The sequence below is a fragment of the Sus scrofa genome, chromosome 4 (assembly GCF_000003025.6).
Source record: "Sus scrofa isolate TJ Tabasco breed Duroc chromosome 4, Sscrofa11.1, whole genome shotgun sequence".
Taxonomy (NCBI): domain Eukaryota; kingdom Metazoa; phylum Chordata; class Mammalia; order Artiodactyla; family Suidae; genus Sus; species Sus scrofa.
The window spans coordinates 129725820-129745921 of NC_010446.5; the positions used below are offsets into that span (position 1 = coordinate 129725820).

The 20102-nt window shown below is 41.4% G+C and overlaps 1 protein-coding gene across 22 annotated transcripts in view; it reads left to right on the top strand.

Annotated features, from left to right (window-relative positions):
- ODF2L (outer dense fiber of sperm tails 2 like) overlaps positions 1-20102 on the top strand; it is a 409562-nt gene that overhangs the window by 329769 nt on the left and 59691 nt on the right. For 18 of the 22 annotated variants that reach the window (XR_002343751.1, XR_002343749.1, XR_002343750.1 and 15 more), the window contains 8 exons: positions 2569-2738; positions 4612-4729; positions 7194-7253; positions 7375-7446; positions 8117-8233; positions 11417-11602; positions 14954-15063; positions 16284-16419. Coding sequence is in view for 17 of the 22 variants with exons in the window: in XM_013997449.2 (XP_013852903.2) it covers positions 2626-2738; positions 4612-4729; positions 7194-7253; positions 7375-7446; positions 8117-8233; positions 11417-11602; positions 14954-15063; positions 16284-16419 (912 nt within the window). In the remaining 5 variants the exon portion in view is untranslated. Of the gene's footprint in view, positions 1-1228; positions 1677-2568; positions 4730-7193; positions 7254-7374; positions 7447-8116; positions 8234-11416; positions 11603-14953; positions 15064-16283; positions 16420-20102 lie in introns of those variants that run through there. The other 4 variants (XM_021090776.1, XR_002343752.1, XR_002343753.1 and 1 more) reach the window with 4 other exon arrangements.

Sequence of the window (20102 nt, forward strand, 5' to 3'; positions counted from 1 at the left end):
GTTCCTTCTGCGTAATTGAATACATTGTCTTGTGGTGTTGCGGAAACCGCAAAAACCATGGCAACGGAAGGAGACAAACAGCACTGGGAGACATGGAAAAGCAAGGTTTATTCAGCACCGGTGCGGGCTCAGAGGCGTCACCTCCAGAGTCTGAGCACCAGGTCTCTGTTCTCAGTAACTTCTATACACTACAGGGTCTTGATTTTCCCATGTAAGCATCACGGACCTCTGCCATACCCAGGCAGACAGTGTTCCTCCCTAAGAAACTGAGCAGAGCAAGGTTACAGAAGCGGGACTGATCAGCAATGCTGGGTACCTGATTAGCAGGGCTGCTGGCTTGGACAGAGGGCACACAGTTGTTACATTATTACAAGAAGGGTGGCATAGTGATGAGCACAGCTGGAAAGGCTTGCAGCTGCCTTCTTAGCCAAGGGGGGTTGTTCTTTAGTTAAAACTCCATTTCAGTGGAACATCTGCTTTTCCGCACAAGAATCCGTGTTGCTCAGCAAAACGGTCGCCTTTTTTACAATGGCAGGACTTTATGCTCAAGAAAATTACTGCCTTGTTCACACACGTTTTTGGTTACAGTTTTGTCACAGCTCAGAAATAGTGGGGTACCTCGGAACCTCGGGACAATTTTTATTCTAGATTTATTACTAGGTTGTGAGAATATGATTATTGACACTGTCTGTGGAAATATTTGAGACACATACAGTTCTCTGTTTCACCGATTTCTCAAAACACGGGTACTAGTCAGATCCGTGTCCCCAGAGTTCCTGTCGTGGCTTAGTGGACACGAATCTATCTGACTAGTATCCATGTTTGGAGAAATCAGTGAAACAGATAACATTTTAGATTGTTGGGTTAAAAGTCATCCTAAAATCCTTATTTTTACAATATATTAATTTTGTTTACCTTTATGATAAGACACAGCAACTTGTAAGTGATGAAGCAGAAATACGTATGATAAATGTGATAAAACTTATAGAAAATTTATATAAATAGCTGCCCGTAGCCCACAAAGCCAGGCAAGAGCTCATTTAAAATACTGATCGGGGGCTGCCATCGTGGCCCAGCAGGAAAAACCTGATTAGTAACCGTGAGGGCCAGGTTCGATCCCTGGCCCCTCTCTGTGGGTTAAGGATCCAGCGTTGCCGTGAGCTGTGGCATAGGTCGCAGATGCAGCTCAGGTCCCCTGTTGCTGTGGCTGTGGTGTAGGCCAGCAGCTGCAGCTCCCATTCCACCCCTAGCCTGGAAACTTCCTTATGCTGTGGGTGCGGCCCTAAGAAGCAAAACAAACAAAAGAATACTGATCCAAACTGAATCTTGTCTCATAAAGTGTTTCCTGTAAGTTGAAGATCCCTATTGTCTTATACTAAGTTTTCAACTTTTATTTTCAGTGTAGGACCTATTTTTCTTTTAATGATCCCTGAAAGATGAGTCAGGGGTGACCAAGTAGAGAGCAGCAGTCTGTTCCTCATGCGCATGAACGGCGCTGAGCCTTGAGTCTCCTCCTTCAGTCGTTGCCTAGCTTTACAAGGCTTGCAGCTGCCACGGAGTCAGGGTGCAGAGAAACAGATCTCCAAACGGATGGCTGAAAGGTGCCGAGTCAGTCTGTAGATGAGAATTCTCTGGATCGCAGTGACTTATCCAGGCATATTCTTCCTCTCCTTTGGGTTGGTTTTTCAGTTGATTTTGTGTCTGCATACATTTTCAATTCTTCTGGGCTACAGATAGCTCAAAATTCGTTATGCCCTAATAGCAGATGTTGCATGCATGCAACATTCAAGGAGATTGTCTTAGACTCTCTGTATCTTATTCAGCAGTCCTAGTTTCACATGAGTTGCTGGTATATAAAAAATATGAGCATGCTTTTCATTGGCGTGTATTCTAAATATCCATCTTTCCGGAATAGACAAAAATAGATGTGTTTTTATAGACATTTTTAAAGATTTCTGAATAGCTAATACTGTGAAAAATTTTCAGCCTATAATTGCACATCTACTTAAAGTATTGAAAAATCTTGAACATGTGTTTTATGATATATATATAAATATAAATTACAGAGAGGTAAAATACCTGAAAAAATGCAGAAAACCTTACATACAGCATTTGCTTTTATATAAACAGAAAGGGAGACACGTTGTCACATGTTAGAGTTGTTAAAATATAGCCTTGATGATTTTGCTAGACCGTGGTGTAGGTGGCAGACGTGGCTCAGATCTGGTGTTGCTGTGGCTGTGGTGCAGGCCAGCGGCTGTAGCTCCAATTAGACCCCTAGCCTGGGAACCTCCATGTGCCGCAGGTGCGGCCCTAAAAAGACAGACAGAAAGAAGAAAGAAAGAAATAGCAGGCCTTTTGGAAAGTGTAAGGAAACTGTCAGTCATGGAATGGTTGTGCTATGCAATTTTGATACTATTTTGAATTAATATCCTGAGTGCAGTTTATAATTTCAGTTTTGTCTGTGAAATATTACTTTTACACATATTTAGGATTTTTATCTTATAGCATAGTAATAGAAAAAAGAGAAACCACTGAAATGATTTTAATACCTGAAATATTTCCTAGCTTTCAGCTTATGCAGAGAGGTTGTAGAAGCTGCCGATAGATCCATTTGCTGAATTCATGGAGAAGCCTGCAGTTGATGGAAGTCGTTCAGAAGAACTCCCTGCCGCTTCTGAAAGAGGACCAGAGAAAGAGCATTTACCACAGCGTGCCGGTGAAAATCATCTCTGCTGGTATTTTCAGCAATAGCAGGGAATATCCTAATTTTTTGATTTCCACGTTTCATGTTTTGTCCACATTGTAAATTATTGAATCAAACACAGCATTCTTGTGAGAATACCTCCTTCTAGCCTATTAATTCATATTTATTTAATCTGATTACAAATGTACCCATTTAGCAGAATTTGGCCAATTATTTTGGAATTTTAATGATAACAATTAAGAATTAAAAGCTCCCTAGGAAGAATTTGTAAAGTACATAGCTCTGTAACTGAGGCAGATGAAGCTACACGCACCGTGGAATATCGGAAATACAGCCAGCGCGTCCTAATTCACCGTCGTTTGGCATATGCTGCTTTTTAGCAAATGCCTGCCGCAGTTTGCTTCTTGACAGTGGTGAAGACACTGGTTATTTGTGTGATTCATTGCTTCCCCAGATGACGGTAAAATACCGTTACGGTTGCTCTGGGTGTGGCCTAGTTCAGCTTCCAGGTTAGCTTGTTTAAATGAAGATGATGTTTGGTCGTATATAATCATTCTTGACTTCTTGTGTCCATGGTTTTAATTATGAGAATTGTCTTTTGTAGACAGTATCTTCCTTGGCCCATCATTTTAAGCCCGTGGTGCTTAAGAATACAATCTGCTTTTTGATATGGCCTCTAAGATCCCGTTAACTGTTGCTGAGCTATCATATCATGTCCCGTAATAGAAAAAAGACGTCAATTAAAGACACAATGCTTTCTTATGGCTTGAAATTTTATTTATAAATATTGAAAAAGCACCTTCGGACTTAATCATACATAGATTTTTAGTTTACATAACTTTGTGCTTATAGAAAAATAAAGTGTCAATGAAATAGATTAGTGAAGGTATTCGCAAAAGTTCTTTAGACTCCAAGTGCTACTCTTCTGAGTCACTTTTTAACTTGGAGTCGTCCTTGCTGTTAAGAGAGCAGGTGATGTGGTATTTCTCAGGAACATCTATAGCAGGAATGAAATGTGTTGGTGATGGGCTCCTGCACACAACATACAGCAAGCCTGCGCTGGAGTCTTGCTTCTAGAATGTTGGTAAACATTCTTTCTTTCCCAGCTCCTTCAACCCCTCCCTGCGCCCCTCTGTCACTGGGGGTTAAAACAGCGCTGCACCCCATCTCTGGGGTGCTCTTCAGGACAGTGCCCGCATTCTGTAAGTTTGGGGCTGTGCTGGAAAGACAGCTTCCAGGCTGACAAGGGTGATGGGAAGCATCCTGATTTCAGGGTGTAAGCGTGGAGGCGCCCTGTGCCCCAGGGCGTCCCTCAGTGGCACACAGTGGTGTCTGCAGGCAAAACATAAGCCAGAAAGCAAGTGCTCTGAGTTTTGTTTTGAATGCTGATGTATTATAAAGCCAAATGTGAAGGATTTTTAGGTCTCTGGAGAGGTTCAGTTTTCTGAGTTCCATTTGTTTAGCTTACACATTCTTCTGGAGGAATTTTTTTGTGCAGAACAGTACGTTTCAGGAAAGGGTTTTGGAGGAAGGTCTTGGAGGACACATCTTTTGGGTTTGGAGTGAGGAAGAAGGAAGGGAAGAGAAAAGACACAAACACATTCGCGCAAATGGTTTGACAACTGGAGACAGGAGGTTGAGTGATTACCAGCCACCAGCGCGGTGGCGGTGGGGCCTCGCTGTGTTTTACGTGTCTTCACGTGTTGACAGCTGTCTGGCCCTGTAGACAGACTACGGAAGCAAAGGAAAAAATCCTTCGTCGTTAGCGACAGTGGGCTGTCGCGTTCTGCGGAGCAGCACACAGGACGGTGATAGTCAGTCAGGCTGTGCTCTGTTTGCGTGAGACGCAGAACTCGTTTATGCCATGGCTTTAACTTACACTTTAATGGTGCACATCTCATTAGTCTAAAGCAGGACCTGCTGAATAAGAAGCCGGACCTGGAAGCAACGTTTGAGGAAGCCGAGGTGGCAGCTCGTTCTGTGGAATTGCTTTTGCCGATAATCAAGGACACCGTTGAAGAGGTTGGTGTGGCAAAGTGTGAGTACTTGTGAGCATGTAACCCAGTGAGAAGCTCGGCTGATGCTCTGCCCTGACTGAGGTCTCACTTCCTGTGATGGTTATGCTCACGTACTGGTATTTGATGTAAAAATGCAGGTTCGTCAGCCTTCTTGATTCCTGTATCATTAACTGCAGTTCTTTCCTTGGTGATAATCTCAGGCACGCACTTGATGAGAGGCTGAGTTAGAAACTGTGTACCTTGGTGCCTGACGTAGCTGGAGTTCAACTAGAGTCAGCTTTCTCAAGAGTGAATTTAAAACCAAAATATTCGGAGGTCCCATCGTGGCGCAGTGGTTAACGAATCCAACTAGGAACCATGACATTGTGGGTTCGATCCCTGGCCTTGCTCAGTGGGTTGAGGATCTGGCGTTGCCGTGAGCTGTGGTGTAGGTTGCAGACGTGGCTCGGATCCCATGTTGCTGTGGCTCTGGCATAGGCTGGCTACAGCTACAGCTCCAATTAGACCCCTATGCCATGGGTGGGGCCCTAGAAAAGGCAATAAATAAATAAATAAAACGAAGATATTCTTAGAGGTGAAATAATTATTTTCTATAGAATCATGCAAGATGGAAACCACTATTCTAAAATTTCAGTGTACTCAAGTTTGAGTTAAGGGCAAAAATTAGATTCTATTTTATTTGTTTTATTAGAATAAAAGCCTGAAGTACTTTAGAGTTCAAGCCCTTATTTTGGTTTCATTTTACTTTAGTTACCATGTAACAGATACTCTTTACTGTTAATAAACTTGACACATTTACTGCTACTCATGCAAAAGAATGATTGTGTTACTGGGAAAAATTATTCTTTGGTATTAAACAGTAGTGTTGTATTTTAGAGTGTCTTAATGCTGTGTCTTAAAATGTATATGTAGTTCTTACATCTTGTCAGGCTAATCTTTCTGCATCTAAGTTGAAGATTTCTAAATGGAAGGACATATTAACACAGGAATTAGTGCCTTTTGAATGTGTAAAACTTTAGACCATCTCCTTAGATAGAATACCAACAAGTAAGAAATACTAAGCACTGTTTTAATAGTGACATTTCTCACTCAAAGGTTATGTTACTTCTTGAGCTGTAAAATTAAAATATTGATACATTTGAAGTGGAAATGATTCTTGAATTTTTCTTTGAAATAGCAACCATTAACCCCTACTTCCAATGTTCATTTTTTTCTCACAAAAGCAGCATATTTTTATAGAAAATACATTTTTATGTTTTTATTTTCAATCTCAGAAACTTTCACTATTTATTATACTTCATTTTTGTTGATTACAGTAAAATCCTCTTAGAGAAGGTCCCTGTGGTGCAGTGGGTTAAGGATCCATCCTTGTCACTGCAGTGTCTTGGGTTCGATCTCTGGCCTGGGAACTTCCACATGCCCCACAGGTGTAGCCAAAAGAAAAAGTACTCTTAGAATTTAAGCCCTTGTGTACTTCATATTTATACATTCATGTGTTCCTTTTTAAACAGCTTCTTTGAGGTATGATTTATATACCATCCATTTACCCGTTTAAAGTGCACTTCAGTGCTTTTTAGTGTATTCACAGCATTGTGTAGCCATCCCCACTGTCAGCCTCAGAGCGTTTTTGTCACTGCAGGAAGAGACCGTTGGCCTTTGCAGTTGTATTTCCCATTCCCACCTCCCCTCCTTAGCCTGTTAGCTACTGTTTCTGCAGCTGTGGATTTGCTGGTTTCAAATATTTCTCATAAATGGAATCATATAATATGTATGATCCTTGAAATGAATTACCATTTTTCTGTGTTCTCATTTAAAATATCTACATGGGGAGTTCCCGTTGCGGCATAGCAGAAAAGAATCCAGCTAGGATCCATGAGGATGAGGGTTCAATCCCTAGCCTCACTCAGTGGGTTGAGGATCTGGCACTGCCGTGAGCTGTGGTGTAGTTGCAGATGTGGCTCGCATCTGGCATTGCTGTGGCTGCGGGGTAGGCTGGCAGCTGCAGCTCCAATCATCTCTAGCCTGTGTGGCTGTTAAAGCAACCCCCCCCCCCCAATACACACACACACACACACACAATTCCGTTACTGATTTATTGTAATTCTTAAAAAAATTTCTTTTTGCTAGACTTTAAGTGGCTTATAATTTTTACCTATTTACAAATAGCATTTTTACCTATTTACAAGCAGAGCCTCCTTTATATTCAAAATTTGGGGGATTTTTATGTCATTGACTTGTTGAGGCTTTACTTAGAAATAAATTTGGTAAATTCATAAATTGTAGACAAAGCTTAATTTGGAACACTTAGGTAGAAGCCTTCCGATGGTTAACTTTAAAACAACAATCCCCTGAACTGCGCAGAGTAGCGTCCACATTCATTTCTTAAGTGACGCTTATTCCATGTTCTGCTTTTTTATGTGGAGAAACATATTTTGTGGACACTGATTTATAACATCTTTTTTCCACAGATAGGGAATTGTTTACCCAGCTTGCTAGAGAAGCTAACTGATCATGAAAACGAAAACGCTGTAAGTCTTTTTATACTTTGCTGTCTCTTCCAACATTTTTTGTTTGTACACTGGTTGGTTTTATAAAAAGCCAACATTATCCAAGTTGTGATGTTTCTAACTTTACATTATTTTGCTGAAGAATCTTAAGAAGGAGGTACTTGCAAAGGAGACCTATATCCAGGAACTTTCTTGTCTGTTTCAGAATGAAAAGGTAAGACATTTTGAGTTTAATTCATCATATTTTCTTAATATTGATTCCCTCCTTCTCTTCTTTCCCTACTGGCCCTCATATCATCAGAAATACACATAGAAAGTGTTTAGTGTTTTATAGGTTTTATGTAATCAAATATAACACCTTGATTTTTTAAAATTGTTTTTCCTTTTTAGATTTTTATGGGGTTTCAGTCAGGGTACTTGGCATAAGTTAGGGACCTATGTGTAAATTTGCATTTCAGTTTGGCTATAAATTAAGGAATTTTGGTATTTGTCAGAGTGTTTTAGATATACCTATAATTTACTTAGGAGGATAGATAGGAACTTTTAAAAAGAGATAATTGGGAGTTATTAAATAAAAAGGACGGGAGAAAACATCCCTCTGGTTTTATGCACGGTCAACTGGTGAGGATTCCCTGGTGGCCTTACTGGTTAAGGACCTGGCATTGTCACTACGGACAGGTTCGATCCCTGGCCTGGGAACCTCTTCCTGCCGCTGGCGCGACCAGAACAGAGACAGTCCCTTGGCAGTGGAGGGAGAGTTGGGACTCTTCTGTAAATGGCATCTTGTCTTTACCAACTTCCTAGGCCATGTCTAAGTCCTGTAAAGTTTAACATTGTGGAGAAAATACAGCAACTAACACACTGTTTTGTTTTCTCGGTTGCAGGCAAATGCTCTGAAGGCGCATCGTTTTTCACAGTCAGTAGAAGTAGTACATGAACGACTGCAGTTCCAAATTCATAAAAAGGAAGCAGAGAATGATAAATTAAAAGAATACATAAAGGTTATAAATACCCATCCATTTTTATAGTTTAAGTGATAAGATTAATGAACGACAGTAACGCCCTTAATTCTGGAATTTAGTGGTTTTGAAACACTTCCGTTTACGCGCTGCCATGGGAAATACATAGTTGAGGCTTCAGACGTCTGGTCTAAGGATTTGGCTCCAAATCCCAGTATAAAAACGCTGTCTCGGTACCAATCTAGGAAGGATTTGTAGAGCTCGTCTTTAAAGAGCTCCCATTATTAATTTATGTTCATTGTGGAAAATTTGTTAAATAGGAAAGAGAAAATTAAGATACCAAAACCTTAGCGTTTGGTATGTGGCCGTCATCTTTCACGCAGCTACGCGCGTACATACGTGTCTCACGCGGATTTAGTAAGTAGACAGCAGCGCTCATTGTTCTGTGTTTGCTACTAATGGTAGCAACCTTAAAACCAGTTAACCTGGCTTTGATGTTGCGATAACTGAGCAAAGGCTTTGTTAGGCGGTTTTTCGCAGGATAATTCAAGGGGATGTTCTGGCTTAGACTGAGTAGTTTATAAATATTCCTGTGGAAGCGTCCCTGTGACTTGAAGCTACGGCCCTGAGGTCGCTGTGGTCTGACACCAGCTAACTGGATCTCCTGCCATCAGGATCTCCTGCCAGGGGACAAGAGGCACTGTTCCCACTTCCCGAAGAGAAGTGTACAAAGACCCACCCCCCTGAGCATGAGGGCTTGTGTGTTAAGTTTCTCTTTGCCTTTGCACCCCTGAGTCATAAAGCTTTTGCCCATCAAAGGGACATTAAGCAGGCTTATGTGGGTATAAATTTTCTCCTTTACCTACAGGTGCTTTTAACTTTAAAATTTTTTTTTATTTTAAGCTCTTTCCCCCAGAGATTTCCTGGGTTCTTTTCCCTGGTGTCCTAGGGCGCTGGCAATGAACTTGATTTGAAATTGCATGGCTCTGTCATGGTAAACACAAGAGAATGCGTGTAATGTAACCTCTCAGATCATCTGCTACCATTTATTTTTCTTACACAGTTTTTAATTATGTCCTCAAGTGGATGTAGGGCAAGTGCTTGGAAATATTTTCTTCAGTTAAAAATTAAATATTAAATATTTTTTAAAAGGTTAACAGTTACTTTTTATATTCATGATAATTTGAAGAGCACCTATAAGGCCAAACAACCTAAGATTTTGCCATGACATTCATCTGTCTATTACTTTGAGTTTAAATTCCCTTACAAAATGCTACTGTTTAGAAATGAACAGCAATCGCATTACGTTGTGGACTTTTTACCTTCTTAAACACATTTTGGAATTTAAGGCATTAAGTAACTGGGTGTCGGATTTTAGTTCTTTTATTTAGCTCTAACGAGTCTTTTGTTTGTTTTTTTAGAGTACAGACACAATAAAATAAGATTGGCAGTATAAATCTCATTTTTTGTAGTATTGTTGAGTCAATTTATTCTGTTGGGTCTTTAAAATTTTTAAGTTATATTCTAATTCTCTGAGAGCTACCCCAAAGATACTTCGAACCCATTTCCCTTGCTGGACCTTTATGATATAGCATTTAGAGTTAGAATATTTTCAAGTGTTAGAAGAGGCAGAATACTTATCTCTGTAATAAGCTGCATGTGTGGTTCTTTGGAAACAGGAAAAGGCAGATAGTTAACTTTAAATACGTGTCCATTTGTTTGGCGTGTGTGAGGGGTCGTTGGGAAACTATGAAGCTGCTCCGATAGCTCCAGCCCCTTCCTCCCAGTGCCGGAGCCGGAGACGGCAGCCTCCAGCTGGTGGTAAGGGTTTTCACGGTCCGTGTGGCTCTTTCTCCTGGTGGGAGGATGACACCCTGTGGTTTCCTGAGGAGTGACAGCTGTGTTTCCTTGCGGGGCTGGGGCGGGGGGTTTCTTCTTTTCTCTTAGGCAGACTTTAGCTCTTATTTTCCCCAAAATAAAGTGGTTCATGAGATTTCGTAGTTTAGATAGATTTTTAAAGACAGTTTTTAAAGGTTTTGCAGCTTCTCTTAGTCTGCTGAGTCAGTTTTCAAAGAGATCAAGTCTTTAGGTCTTATTTAAGGTGTATTTCTTCATCTCAATTTTAGTGGCAGTTAAGAAACACAGTTTTTGTTGATCACAGAGTTAAGTAGAAAAGCTCCATCTTTTACTGATGCCTTTGATTTTTTTTTTTTATTAAAATCAGTGACCAAGTAATGGAAGACTAAAACTCAAATTCTGCCCTAAGTTTACATTCTTTTCAGTATTACACAACTTTCCAAAAAATGTAAAGCATTAAAATCTTGTCTTTAAATGCTGAGGGAGTTAGTACTCAAATCTCTTTAAATACAGAGTCTTAAGATGCTTTGAGCAGAAGACAGCGTTGTCACTCTGGATCGTAGCCATCAGCCCCCAGCCTGATGTTGTGTGTCTCGTTCTATCACCAAGAGCGACAACAGGAGACAGTCGTGCCGGCTAACGCTGTCCAGCTCAGCGGCTGGAAGCCTGTCCCGAAGCAGCGCTTCACCTCTGCCAACCCTTGTGGGTCTGGTGATGGTGTTTCTAACCCTCTTTGGTCTTGGAGTGATAACTTCCGCAGACGTAGCCCTCCTTGGGCAAAGCAGTACTTTCATTGTCCTGGTGTAACTCTTCCAGCTGCCAGGCCATGCTCCTCAATCCAAGTAAACAGAAATGCGATGAATGACTTACGTTTACCTCATTTGCGCTCGTCGTGACCTGTGGATTTTGACCGTATATCCTTTAAGCATTTATTATGTGAACTAAACAGTCACGATGTATTTGAAGCTGCCAGTTCCTTTGAACTTTATGTACCTATTGTTTGAATTGTCTCCAGCTGAATTATAGTTTTAGGATTTGCAGCAACTAGTACTATGTATAAAATTCTAGATGCGAAATTTTTAAAACATTCTAGTTAATCAAAAAAGTTTTGAAGAAATTAGTGTTTGTACCATAATCACCAATATTAGTGTCTTTGGTAAGAGAAGTAGTAGTTTTATATAGGCTTATCTGTTTTAAATTTGCATTCTGTTACTGGTTACAAATAAACATTGGCGAAATTCACTTTCTTCACTATTTTGCTTTAATAAAATCTTATAATTAATCCTTTTGATAAATTCTATGTGAAAGATTATTTACATATTTTTACAATGTTGTAAAATAATTTAATTACTGCTAATATTTTTTTAGAGTTTAAAAGCCAAGATATCCGAATGGAACTTGCAGTTGAAAAAGAGTAAGCATGAGGCTATAGCAGTGAAAGAATCAAGTAGGCAAAAAACTGTTGCTCTAAAAACGGCGTCTAGAATTTACAAGCAAAGGATTGAACATTTTACTGCAGACATGGAAAACCTCACTTCCCAAATTAGAGAGCAGGTAAGTATATGCATTCTTCCTTAAAGAACTGTTTTATGTGCTCAGTTTAAATAGTTAACCTTATAATGCTTAATAATCTTGTTCTCTTAATGCTGATACTAGAAAACCTTTACTCATTCTTTATTGCTTTAGTCTTTGTTTTAAAAGATTACATAAAATGTCAAATTTATTATTATTTTCTTTTTATGGCTGCGCCTTCGGCATATGGAAATTCCCAGGCTAGGGACCTATGGGCCGCATCTTGTGGCAACACGATCCTTAGCCCACTGAGCAAGGCCAGGGATCGAACCCATATCCTCGTGGATACTATGTCGGGTTCTTAACCTGCTGAGCCACAACAGGAACTCCATAATGTCAAATTGCATATTGAATTATATCAGCATTTCATTGGGACTTTATTTAAAGGCCCTGTTTTGTGTCCCAAAGCATCCGTGGCCAACTAAGGGTTAACCGTTCCTATGTCTTCACTCTTGGCAATTTGCGTTCCCACGAAAGGCGCATTAATGTATATTCAACAGCGTGGCCTTGAGTAAAGCTGAAGCAGTGTCCCGGAGGGTACTGAATTCACAATTTCTCATCACTTGCTTAACCACGGAACTCTTCTTTTATCCGTAAAGCAACTCTTGGAACTGGTTCTAAGGAACGCCAGTTTGGGAAATGCTGATTTCTGTTATTGGACCACATGACTTCATTCAGTAATTCACTTCCCTTAAACTGTAGTAAATTTAAAATCGTTTGCTGACGTAAACCCACCATATGAAAGTTATCTTCAAGTGTATTACAGAGTTGAAAAATGGACTTAGTGCTTTGTTGTTTTAGACAAATTGTATTTATTCAACTACCAATTAATAAAATATTTTCTTTTGTTAATGCCTCACTGGTATCCCGCCCCTTAAGAACTTCTGCTATGGCGTGTAGAATTATTAGAGGCTTTAGAAATGAAAACAAATGTGCATAAATGCTTGCGTAAACAAAACCTCGTATTTTATAAGTTCAACTGTTAACATTTTAAAACTCTAATATTTAACCTACATTCAGAAGACCTTAACCGGATAAGAGAATTGAGGGCTAAGTGCACAATCTCGAAAGCGGTAGGCCCAGGTGACAGTACCTCGAGGGGTGCAGACGGCGTCATGAACCTTCTTGGGATTTTCCTCTTGCAGTAGCACCCTGTCTCCTGTGCCCGCATCCGGGTGCGGGGAGGCTTCTCCACTCCTTCTTCCCCTTGTGCCTTTGGGTGAGGAGCCAGCCCTCTGGAAGCTTAGTTTCCTCGGCCTTAACGCGGAGAGAATGATGCTGCCTGCCTCACGGGACTGTGAGGAGGGACCGATGAGGAGATACATACACGTCAGCGCCCGGTGCCAAGATGGCCAGACTGCCTTTTTGCCATGTGGGCCTCCTTTCTGCTCCTCTAACGCACGGCCTGTGTCTCTTTCACTGTTTTGTGCTGTTGCCTTTGGCCGTAGTGTTCTTCTCGTGCTCAGGAGTAGCTGATTCTTTAAAGAATCGTTCTGGTATATTTTTAACTGATGTTTCTTCAGAGGGGCTTCCTTGACTGCTCCTTTCGAAGTCGTCCCATGGCAATTAATCACGTCAGTGTCTTAAACTTCTCATTAGCATTATCTTGCAGGTAAATTTTCTAAGTATCTTAATTTATATTCTCATATAATTGCCCAATGTACAGTTCATAATGCATATTAATACTCATTTTACATAAAATGTGGAATACTGGTTTTTCTTCAATATATCAAAAATATTACCATAAAAATGTAAGCAAAAGATGTCTTGCACATAGTGGATGCTGAATAAGTACTTGTTCAATGCGTGGATGAGTGATGGAAGGAAAGAATGTTAACTCTTTTGCTGGTTTTTGTTTGTTTTGTTTTTCTTTTTTGGCTTTTTAGGGCCACACTCACGGCATATGGAGGTTCCCAGGCTAGGGGTCCAATCGGAGCTATAGCTGCCCGCCTACACCACAGCCACAGGAGCATCAGATCCAAGCCATGTCTGCGACCTACACCACAGCTCATGGCAACACTGGATTCTTAACCCACTGAGCTAGGCCAGGGATCTGAACCTGCAACCTCAGGGATCGAACCTGCAACCTGGTTCCTAGTTGGATTGTTTCTGCTGTGCCACCATGGGGACTCCTAAATGTTAGCTCTTAATAGCACTACTTCGGAGTCTTCTGATTAGTAGTGATTGGCACTGTCGCGCTAGTGAATTTGGTTTTAGAGAAAGGGGCGAGGGAGCACGGTGGCTGCCTGCTGCTCTCTGTGTGGCTCTGTAGAGAGCAGTTCATCTGGCCGTTGTTTATTGAGAGTTGGCTATGTGACAGGCACTGTTCAAGACCCCGGCCCCCAGCAGAAACCCGTGGGCGCTCGCATTCAGAGTGGATCACTCACCTCCACCACTTCATGTCCTTGCTGACAGTGCCAGCGTTTGAAGGACAGTCGGATGGTCTCTGCGAAACAGCGTGGCATAGAATTGCCCTGTGACCCAGCAGTACCACTCCTGGGTCTTTATCTGAAAAACTGAAAACGCTCATTCAGAAAGATACATGCGCCCCTGTGTTGATAGCACTGTTTACACCTGCCAGGGTACGGGGGTAAAACCCAGGTGTTCATCAGCTTTAGCAGATGAGTGGTTATAGGAGGGTGTGTGTGTGTTTGAATGTTCGTCATAAAAAAGAATGACATTTTGCCATTTGCAACAGCATGAATGGACTTAGAGGGCGTTATTCTAAGGAAAATAAGTCAGACAGACAAATACTGTATAATATCACTTTATGTGGAATCTAAAAAATAACACTAGTGAATATAACCCTTCGAAAATGTGTGTAAGGATGTTGTACCCCTGCACTTATGTAGTTACTATACGTCAGCTATACCACAATTTTAAAAAAGAGCTAGACGTCCTTCTAACAGAGAGAGGCTGTACTGTTAGATGCTGCGGCACCTGGGACGGGTAGGTGGTCTCTGGATGCCGTGGACGGCATCTTTCTCTGGTTCTTTGTGGTTGTCATCGTCTTCTACTGGTAGAATGCCAAGGTTAGTAAATATAAAGGGAATTATCTTCAGTCGTCATGAAACATTGTTTGAAAATAGTTGCATCAACATCCTTGCGATGTTAAGTTGGAACTGCCACAATGTACACACAAAGCAATACTAATATCAAGTTATTATTAAAGCTTAGAGTTTTCTTGTGTTCAGAGTAGTACCCTGAGGTTTTCTTTAACAGAAGTTTCATACTTTGTAGAATGAGTGTTTCCTTGTTTATAATTGTGTTTAGGACCCTGGACAAAATCTAATGTTATTAAATTACAAGATGAGTACTTTATGTATTTTTTAGGAAGCCAAGTTGTCTGAAACAATTTCAGCTTCCAATGCCTGGAAAAGTCATTATGAGGAAATTGTGATAGAAAAAGCTGAATTGGAAGTTCAGGTTGAAACAGTGAAAAAGTAAGAAAAAAACTTAGAATCTTTTTGCTGTTTAATAAGTGTTTTCAGTTCTTTCCTCTTTGGTTTGTATTTTGGTTCTTAGGGATTGCATGTACTGTGGTCTATATCATTTGATGTTTTTGCTATTTATAATTCTATAAACTGTTCTTACTCCACTTTGAAAATATGATAAAAATGATGATGTTAAAAGTGCATTGATGTTAACATTTTGAAATCTTGAACTTGGTTAGTATTTGGTATTTGAGTATATGTTATCTATTATTTGCAGTAAATGTTAACATTAAACTTGTCTTCAATGGAAGTGGTAGTTCTCTCCTAAAAAAGAATGTTTCCATAACAGCATGTAACGAAGTTTATAATAGAAGCATAAATGCTTTCACATTTCTAAAAATTACTTTTCCTTAAATCAAGTATAATGGAAAAAATAAGAATCATTGTAAAACAATAAAAATAAAAATTATTTTTCCTTAAAGTGTCTTAAATGCATAACAAAGAAATCAAATGAGCAAAAATACATGTATTTTACACTTCGGTGAAACTTGTTATTGACGAGCGAACAGTGAAGAACTCTGCATCTATGCTTTTGAATATTATTTTCTATGTATCTTCTTCAGTTTTATCATTGAAAACTAGCATATGCAATTTGCTTCTAGAGTTTATTGTCTCACTTGATCCTTTTATTTGGCCTTTTCCCCGAAACTGTGCATATGTGTGTGCACGTGTGCAGATGACAGACGGGCAGACCTGCCTGTAGAGGTCGGTTTGGGTGTTTTGCTGACCAGCAGAGAGAATGCAGTGTTCCTTTTCCTTGGCACCATGGGTGGGTAGTTATTTCTGATCATTTACTCAGGTAGCGCTAACCTTATAGATTACTGCCTCCTGTTTTCTTTGTTCTGCCAGTTCTGTTAACTTTTATGTTCTTCTTTTTTGGCTGCCCCAGGGCATATGGAAGTTCCTGGGCCAGGGAGCCAACCTGAGCCGAACTGAGACCTATGCCATGGCTGTAGCAATACCACAGCCTTGACCCGCTGGGCCAGGCCGGGCTCAAATGGGTGCCCTGCCACTGCAGAGGCACGGTCAGTCCCATCCTGCCACGGCAAGAATGGCTGTTAACTTTTAACTTTTGAAGCAGTGGCCCCTACCAAAGTCATTTCAGAAACACACTCATAATTTGAATGAAAATTTCTGACTTTGATAAAATATGTATTTATTTCATAAAGGCAAATCATTAATCTTTTGGAAGACCTGAAGAAAATGGAAGACCATGGGAAAAATTCATGTGAAGAAATTCTTAGAAAACTTCACTCAATTGAATATGAAAGTGAAACTCTAAATCTTGAGAATGCAAAGTTACAGGTACTGTGTGTGTACCTCAGGACGTATTTGTGACGACAGCTTGGTCTACTTAATAGAAGTACCTAGAAAGAACAGCATGTTTAGAATAATGCTTGTGCATCATTTTGTCCTTTCAGTTTCTCAGAGTATTAGATTATTGCATTATAATAACTTCTGAAGCTACGTTTACATAGCTGTATATGCACATACTTAAACGTAAATATTTAAATGTTTATAGTCATATACAAAGATGCATGTAAAATTGCTTTCGTTAGTATTAAATAAGATCTACGAAGCTGAAGAACTGTCTCTTCAACCTAAAAAAGAAAGCATTTCATCTCCAATTTTAGCAGTTAGGTAAATCATCCAAAATTACATTGAATTTACTGCGTAAGATTATTTCTAGGTGTCATGGTTACAGGAGGATAGAGCCTCAGGCACGGTCTGTTTGAAACCAGAAAGTATGTTCTCGGCTGCTGCATAACCAGAAAGAATTTTCCAACGTCATCAAATGCGAGGGGTGATTGGTCTTTATGTGTACCAGAGAGAGGATGGGGGAGAAGCTTTTATGCTTTCTGGGAAAAAGGGTATTTGAATTTCCAGAGCCCTGGATACATGGAACCTAAGGAGATGCGACTGAAGACGCTGGCGTCATTTTCAGTGGCTCATGCTGGTTTTGCAGGACAGTGACTAGAAGACGGGAGAGAACCCATGGCTGGAGAGAGGGGGTGTGGAAAACCAGCAGCAGAGAACCTGCTGCTTGATTAGTGCTCCACTCTGCCGTTCAGAATGGCTGCTGGAGCTCCGTCCATTGCAGCCAAGTTTTAAACAAAAGATGAACTATCCCCACTTGCTCCCATCTCATCCTCTTGGGGGAGACGTCCTGGAGGGTCCACATCACGCGACTCCCCCTTTCCAGGCAGGCAGCCCCGCCCAGGTGCAGGGGAGACTGGAGAACCTGGGCCTGTGGTCGTCCTCGGCTCCGGCCCGCGGTGAAGGCTCGTCATTTCCGCAGTTGCTCCTGTGTCCCTCTAGTCCTGCAGTTTTACTCTTCTCACAGTTTGGGGTGCTGTTGTTCTCAGTATATAAATCCTACTTTCCTTGAAGTTCAGCTTAAATGCCGCTTCTCCCCAGAGTCTCCTCACTGGGATGAGTCTTTCCCCATCGACTCCTTCCTCTCTAGGCACACGGTGCCCGGGGCAAGTGTACATACAGGTAGCTCTCAGTCAGTATTTACTGAATGAGCTCTTTAAATGCTTTATCCACGAAGAGGAAGCAATTTTATTTATTATGTTTATTTTCTTAATTTCATTGATATCCTTTGGAGAGGGGATTAGAAGAGTATTTCCTTAATTATAAATCTTTAATTACATGGCAGTGGAATTAATTTAATTTTATTTATTTATTTATTTTGTCTTTTTGCTACTTCTTTGGACCGCTCCCGCGGCATATGGAGGTTCCCAGGGTAGGGGTCCAATCGGAGCTGTAGCCACCGGCCTACGCCAGAGCCACAGCAACGCAGGATCCGAGCCGCATCTGCAACCTACACCACAGCTCACGGCAACGCCGGACCGTTAACCCACTGAGCAAGGGCAGGGACTGAACCCACAACCTCATGGTTCCTAGTCGGATTCGTTAACCACTGCGCCACGACGGGAATTCCAGAATTAATTTTAAAGTACACAAGTATATGAGTTCCCTTGTGGCCCAGTGGGTGAAGGATCTAGCATTGGTACTGTGGTGGCTTAGGAGGCTGCTGTGGTGTGGGTTCAATTCCCGGCCCAGGAACTTCCACATGCTACAGGCATGGCCAAAAAAAGTACTGAGTAAAAAAAAAATCATTGAGTTAAAGTTCACTTATTATCTATTAATAACTCAGAAAGATGAATTTTAATGTGTTATTCTCTGGATTTAAAAAATCTAGGTGTGGAGTTCCCATCGTGGTGCAGTGGTTAACGAATCCGACTAGGAACCATGAGGTTGTGGGTTCGGTCCCTGGCCTTGCTCAGTGGGTTAATGATCCAGCGTTGCCGCGAGCTGTGGTGTAGCTTGCAGACGCAGCTCGGATCCCGCGTTGCTGTGGCTCTGGCGTAGGCCGGTGGCTACAGCTCCAATTGGACCCCTAGCCTGGGAACCTCCACATGCCTCGGGAGCGGCCCAAGAAATAGCAAAAAGACAAAAAAAAAAAAAAATCTAGGTGTATTATGCATATGTTATTTGTAATATAAATTGTCTTGATGATGTATTTTGTTACAGTCAGTTTTTAGAGTTTAGTTTTAAATGAAGACGATACTGTTTCCAGGGTCCGGTGACCTCTGTTCACAACAACAGAAGTTATTCAGAGGGTTACAAAGTTCTTTTTGTTCATTACAGAAAGTTTGAAAAACAGAAAAGCACACAGGAAAAATGTAAAAATCACCTGTAATCTCACAACTGATAGATCAGTAAAGTGACTATTTTAGCATATATGTAAGTTGAGAGATTTTTTACTACTTTAAGATTTTTTTTTTTTTTGCTATTATAAATTAAAACTGCGTGGCGTTCCCGTCGTGGCTCAGTGGTTAACGAATCCGACTAGGAACGATGAGGTTGCGGGTTCAATCCCTGGCCTCGCTCAGTGGGTTAAGGATCTGGCATTGCCGTGAGCTGTGGTATAGGTTGCAGACGCAGCTCAGATCCCACATTGCTGTGCCTCTGGTGTAGGCCGGCGACTACTGCTCTGATCAGACCCCTAGCCTGGGAACCTCCATATGCCGTGAGTGCGGCCCTAGAAATGGCAAAAAGCAAAAAAAAAAAAAAAAAAAAAAAAAAAAGTGGATAGCTTTAGTCTTTTTGCGTATCTGTTTTCTTAAGATAAATCTCTGGGAGTGAAAATGGCGCAAGGGAAAGCCCTATTGTTCATGTTAAATTTCCAAATCACCCGTCCAAGATGCGTCCCTGTGGGTTTTCCCGCACTGGGCAAGTTAAACAAATCTCTCCGGATTTGATAGGCGATCTTCTCTAGTGTTGGGGCTTTAAATTCCATCCATATCCTGGGGGCTCCTGAATGTCTGTCTCTCACCTAGACGTGCCCCCGAATTCCAGACGTATGTTCTCCCGCTTACTTGAAATCTTACTTGGATGTTTCCTAAGTGTTTCAGAGTTGCCATGCCCCGCGCGTGCGCATGCGTGTGTGTGTGCATGCCCCGCGCGTGCCGTGTGTGTGTGTGTGTGTGTGTGTGTGTGTGTGTGTGTGTGTTTGCCTTTGCGGCTTCCGCTGGGAGTCGGAGTACATTTCTGCTTATCCTGCAAGCAGTGGTGCTGACAGCCTGTGAGGAGATGCGGACTCTCGTAGAGGGTGTTTGCGTAGCAGCGTCCTTGGAAGATAACAGTGTTCCCTCCTACCCAAAGGCATGCTTACTGCCTTTTAGGAGGGATTTGCGTCCCCAACTCAGGGTGGCTTCTCCGTATCCCCTGCACATCCAGGTGTCATCTGGCCCTCTTTGGGTTGCTGTGGGAAGTGGGGCTTAGGAAACCAGCACAGAGGCAGCTCCTCGGCTGCTGCTACTGCTGTGAGTGAGAAAGTAGTTAGGATTGACCCAGGGCTCTTCCAGCATCTGTGGAACTTCTGGGCTAACTGGTAAACTTGGAGGATAAAACTTCAGACCCTTACAGCTCTTGAGATATCATCTTTGATTTTATACTTAGTTGGGTTTTTGCTATCC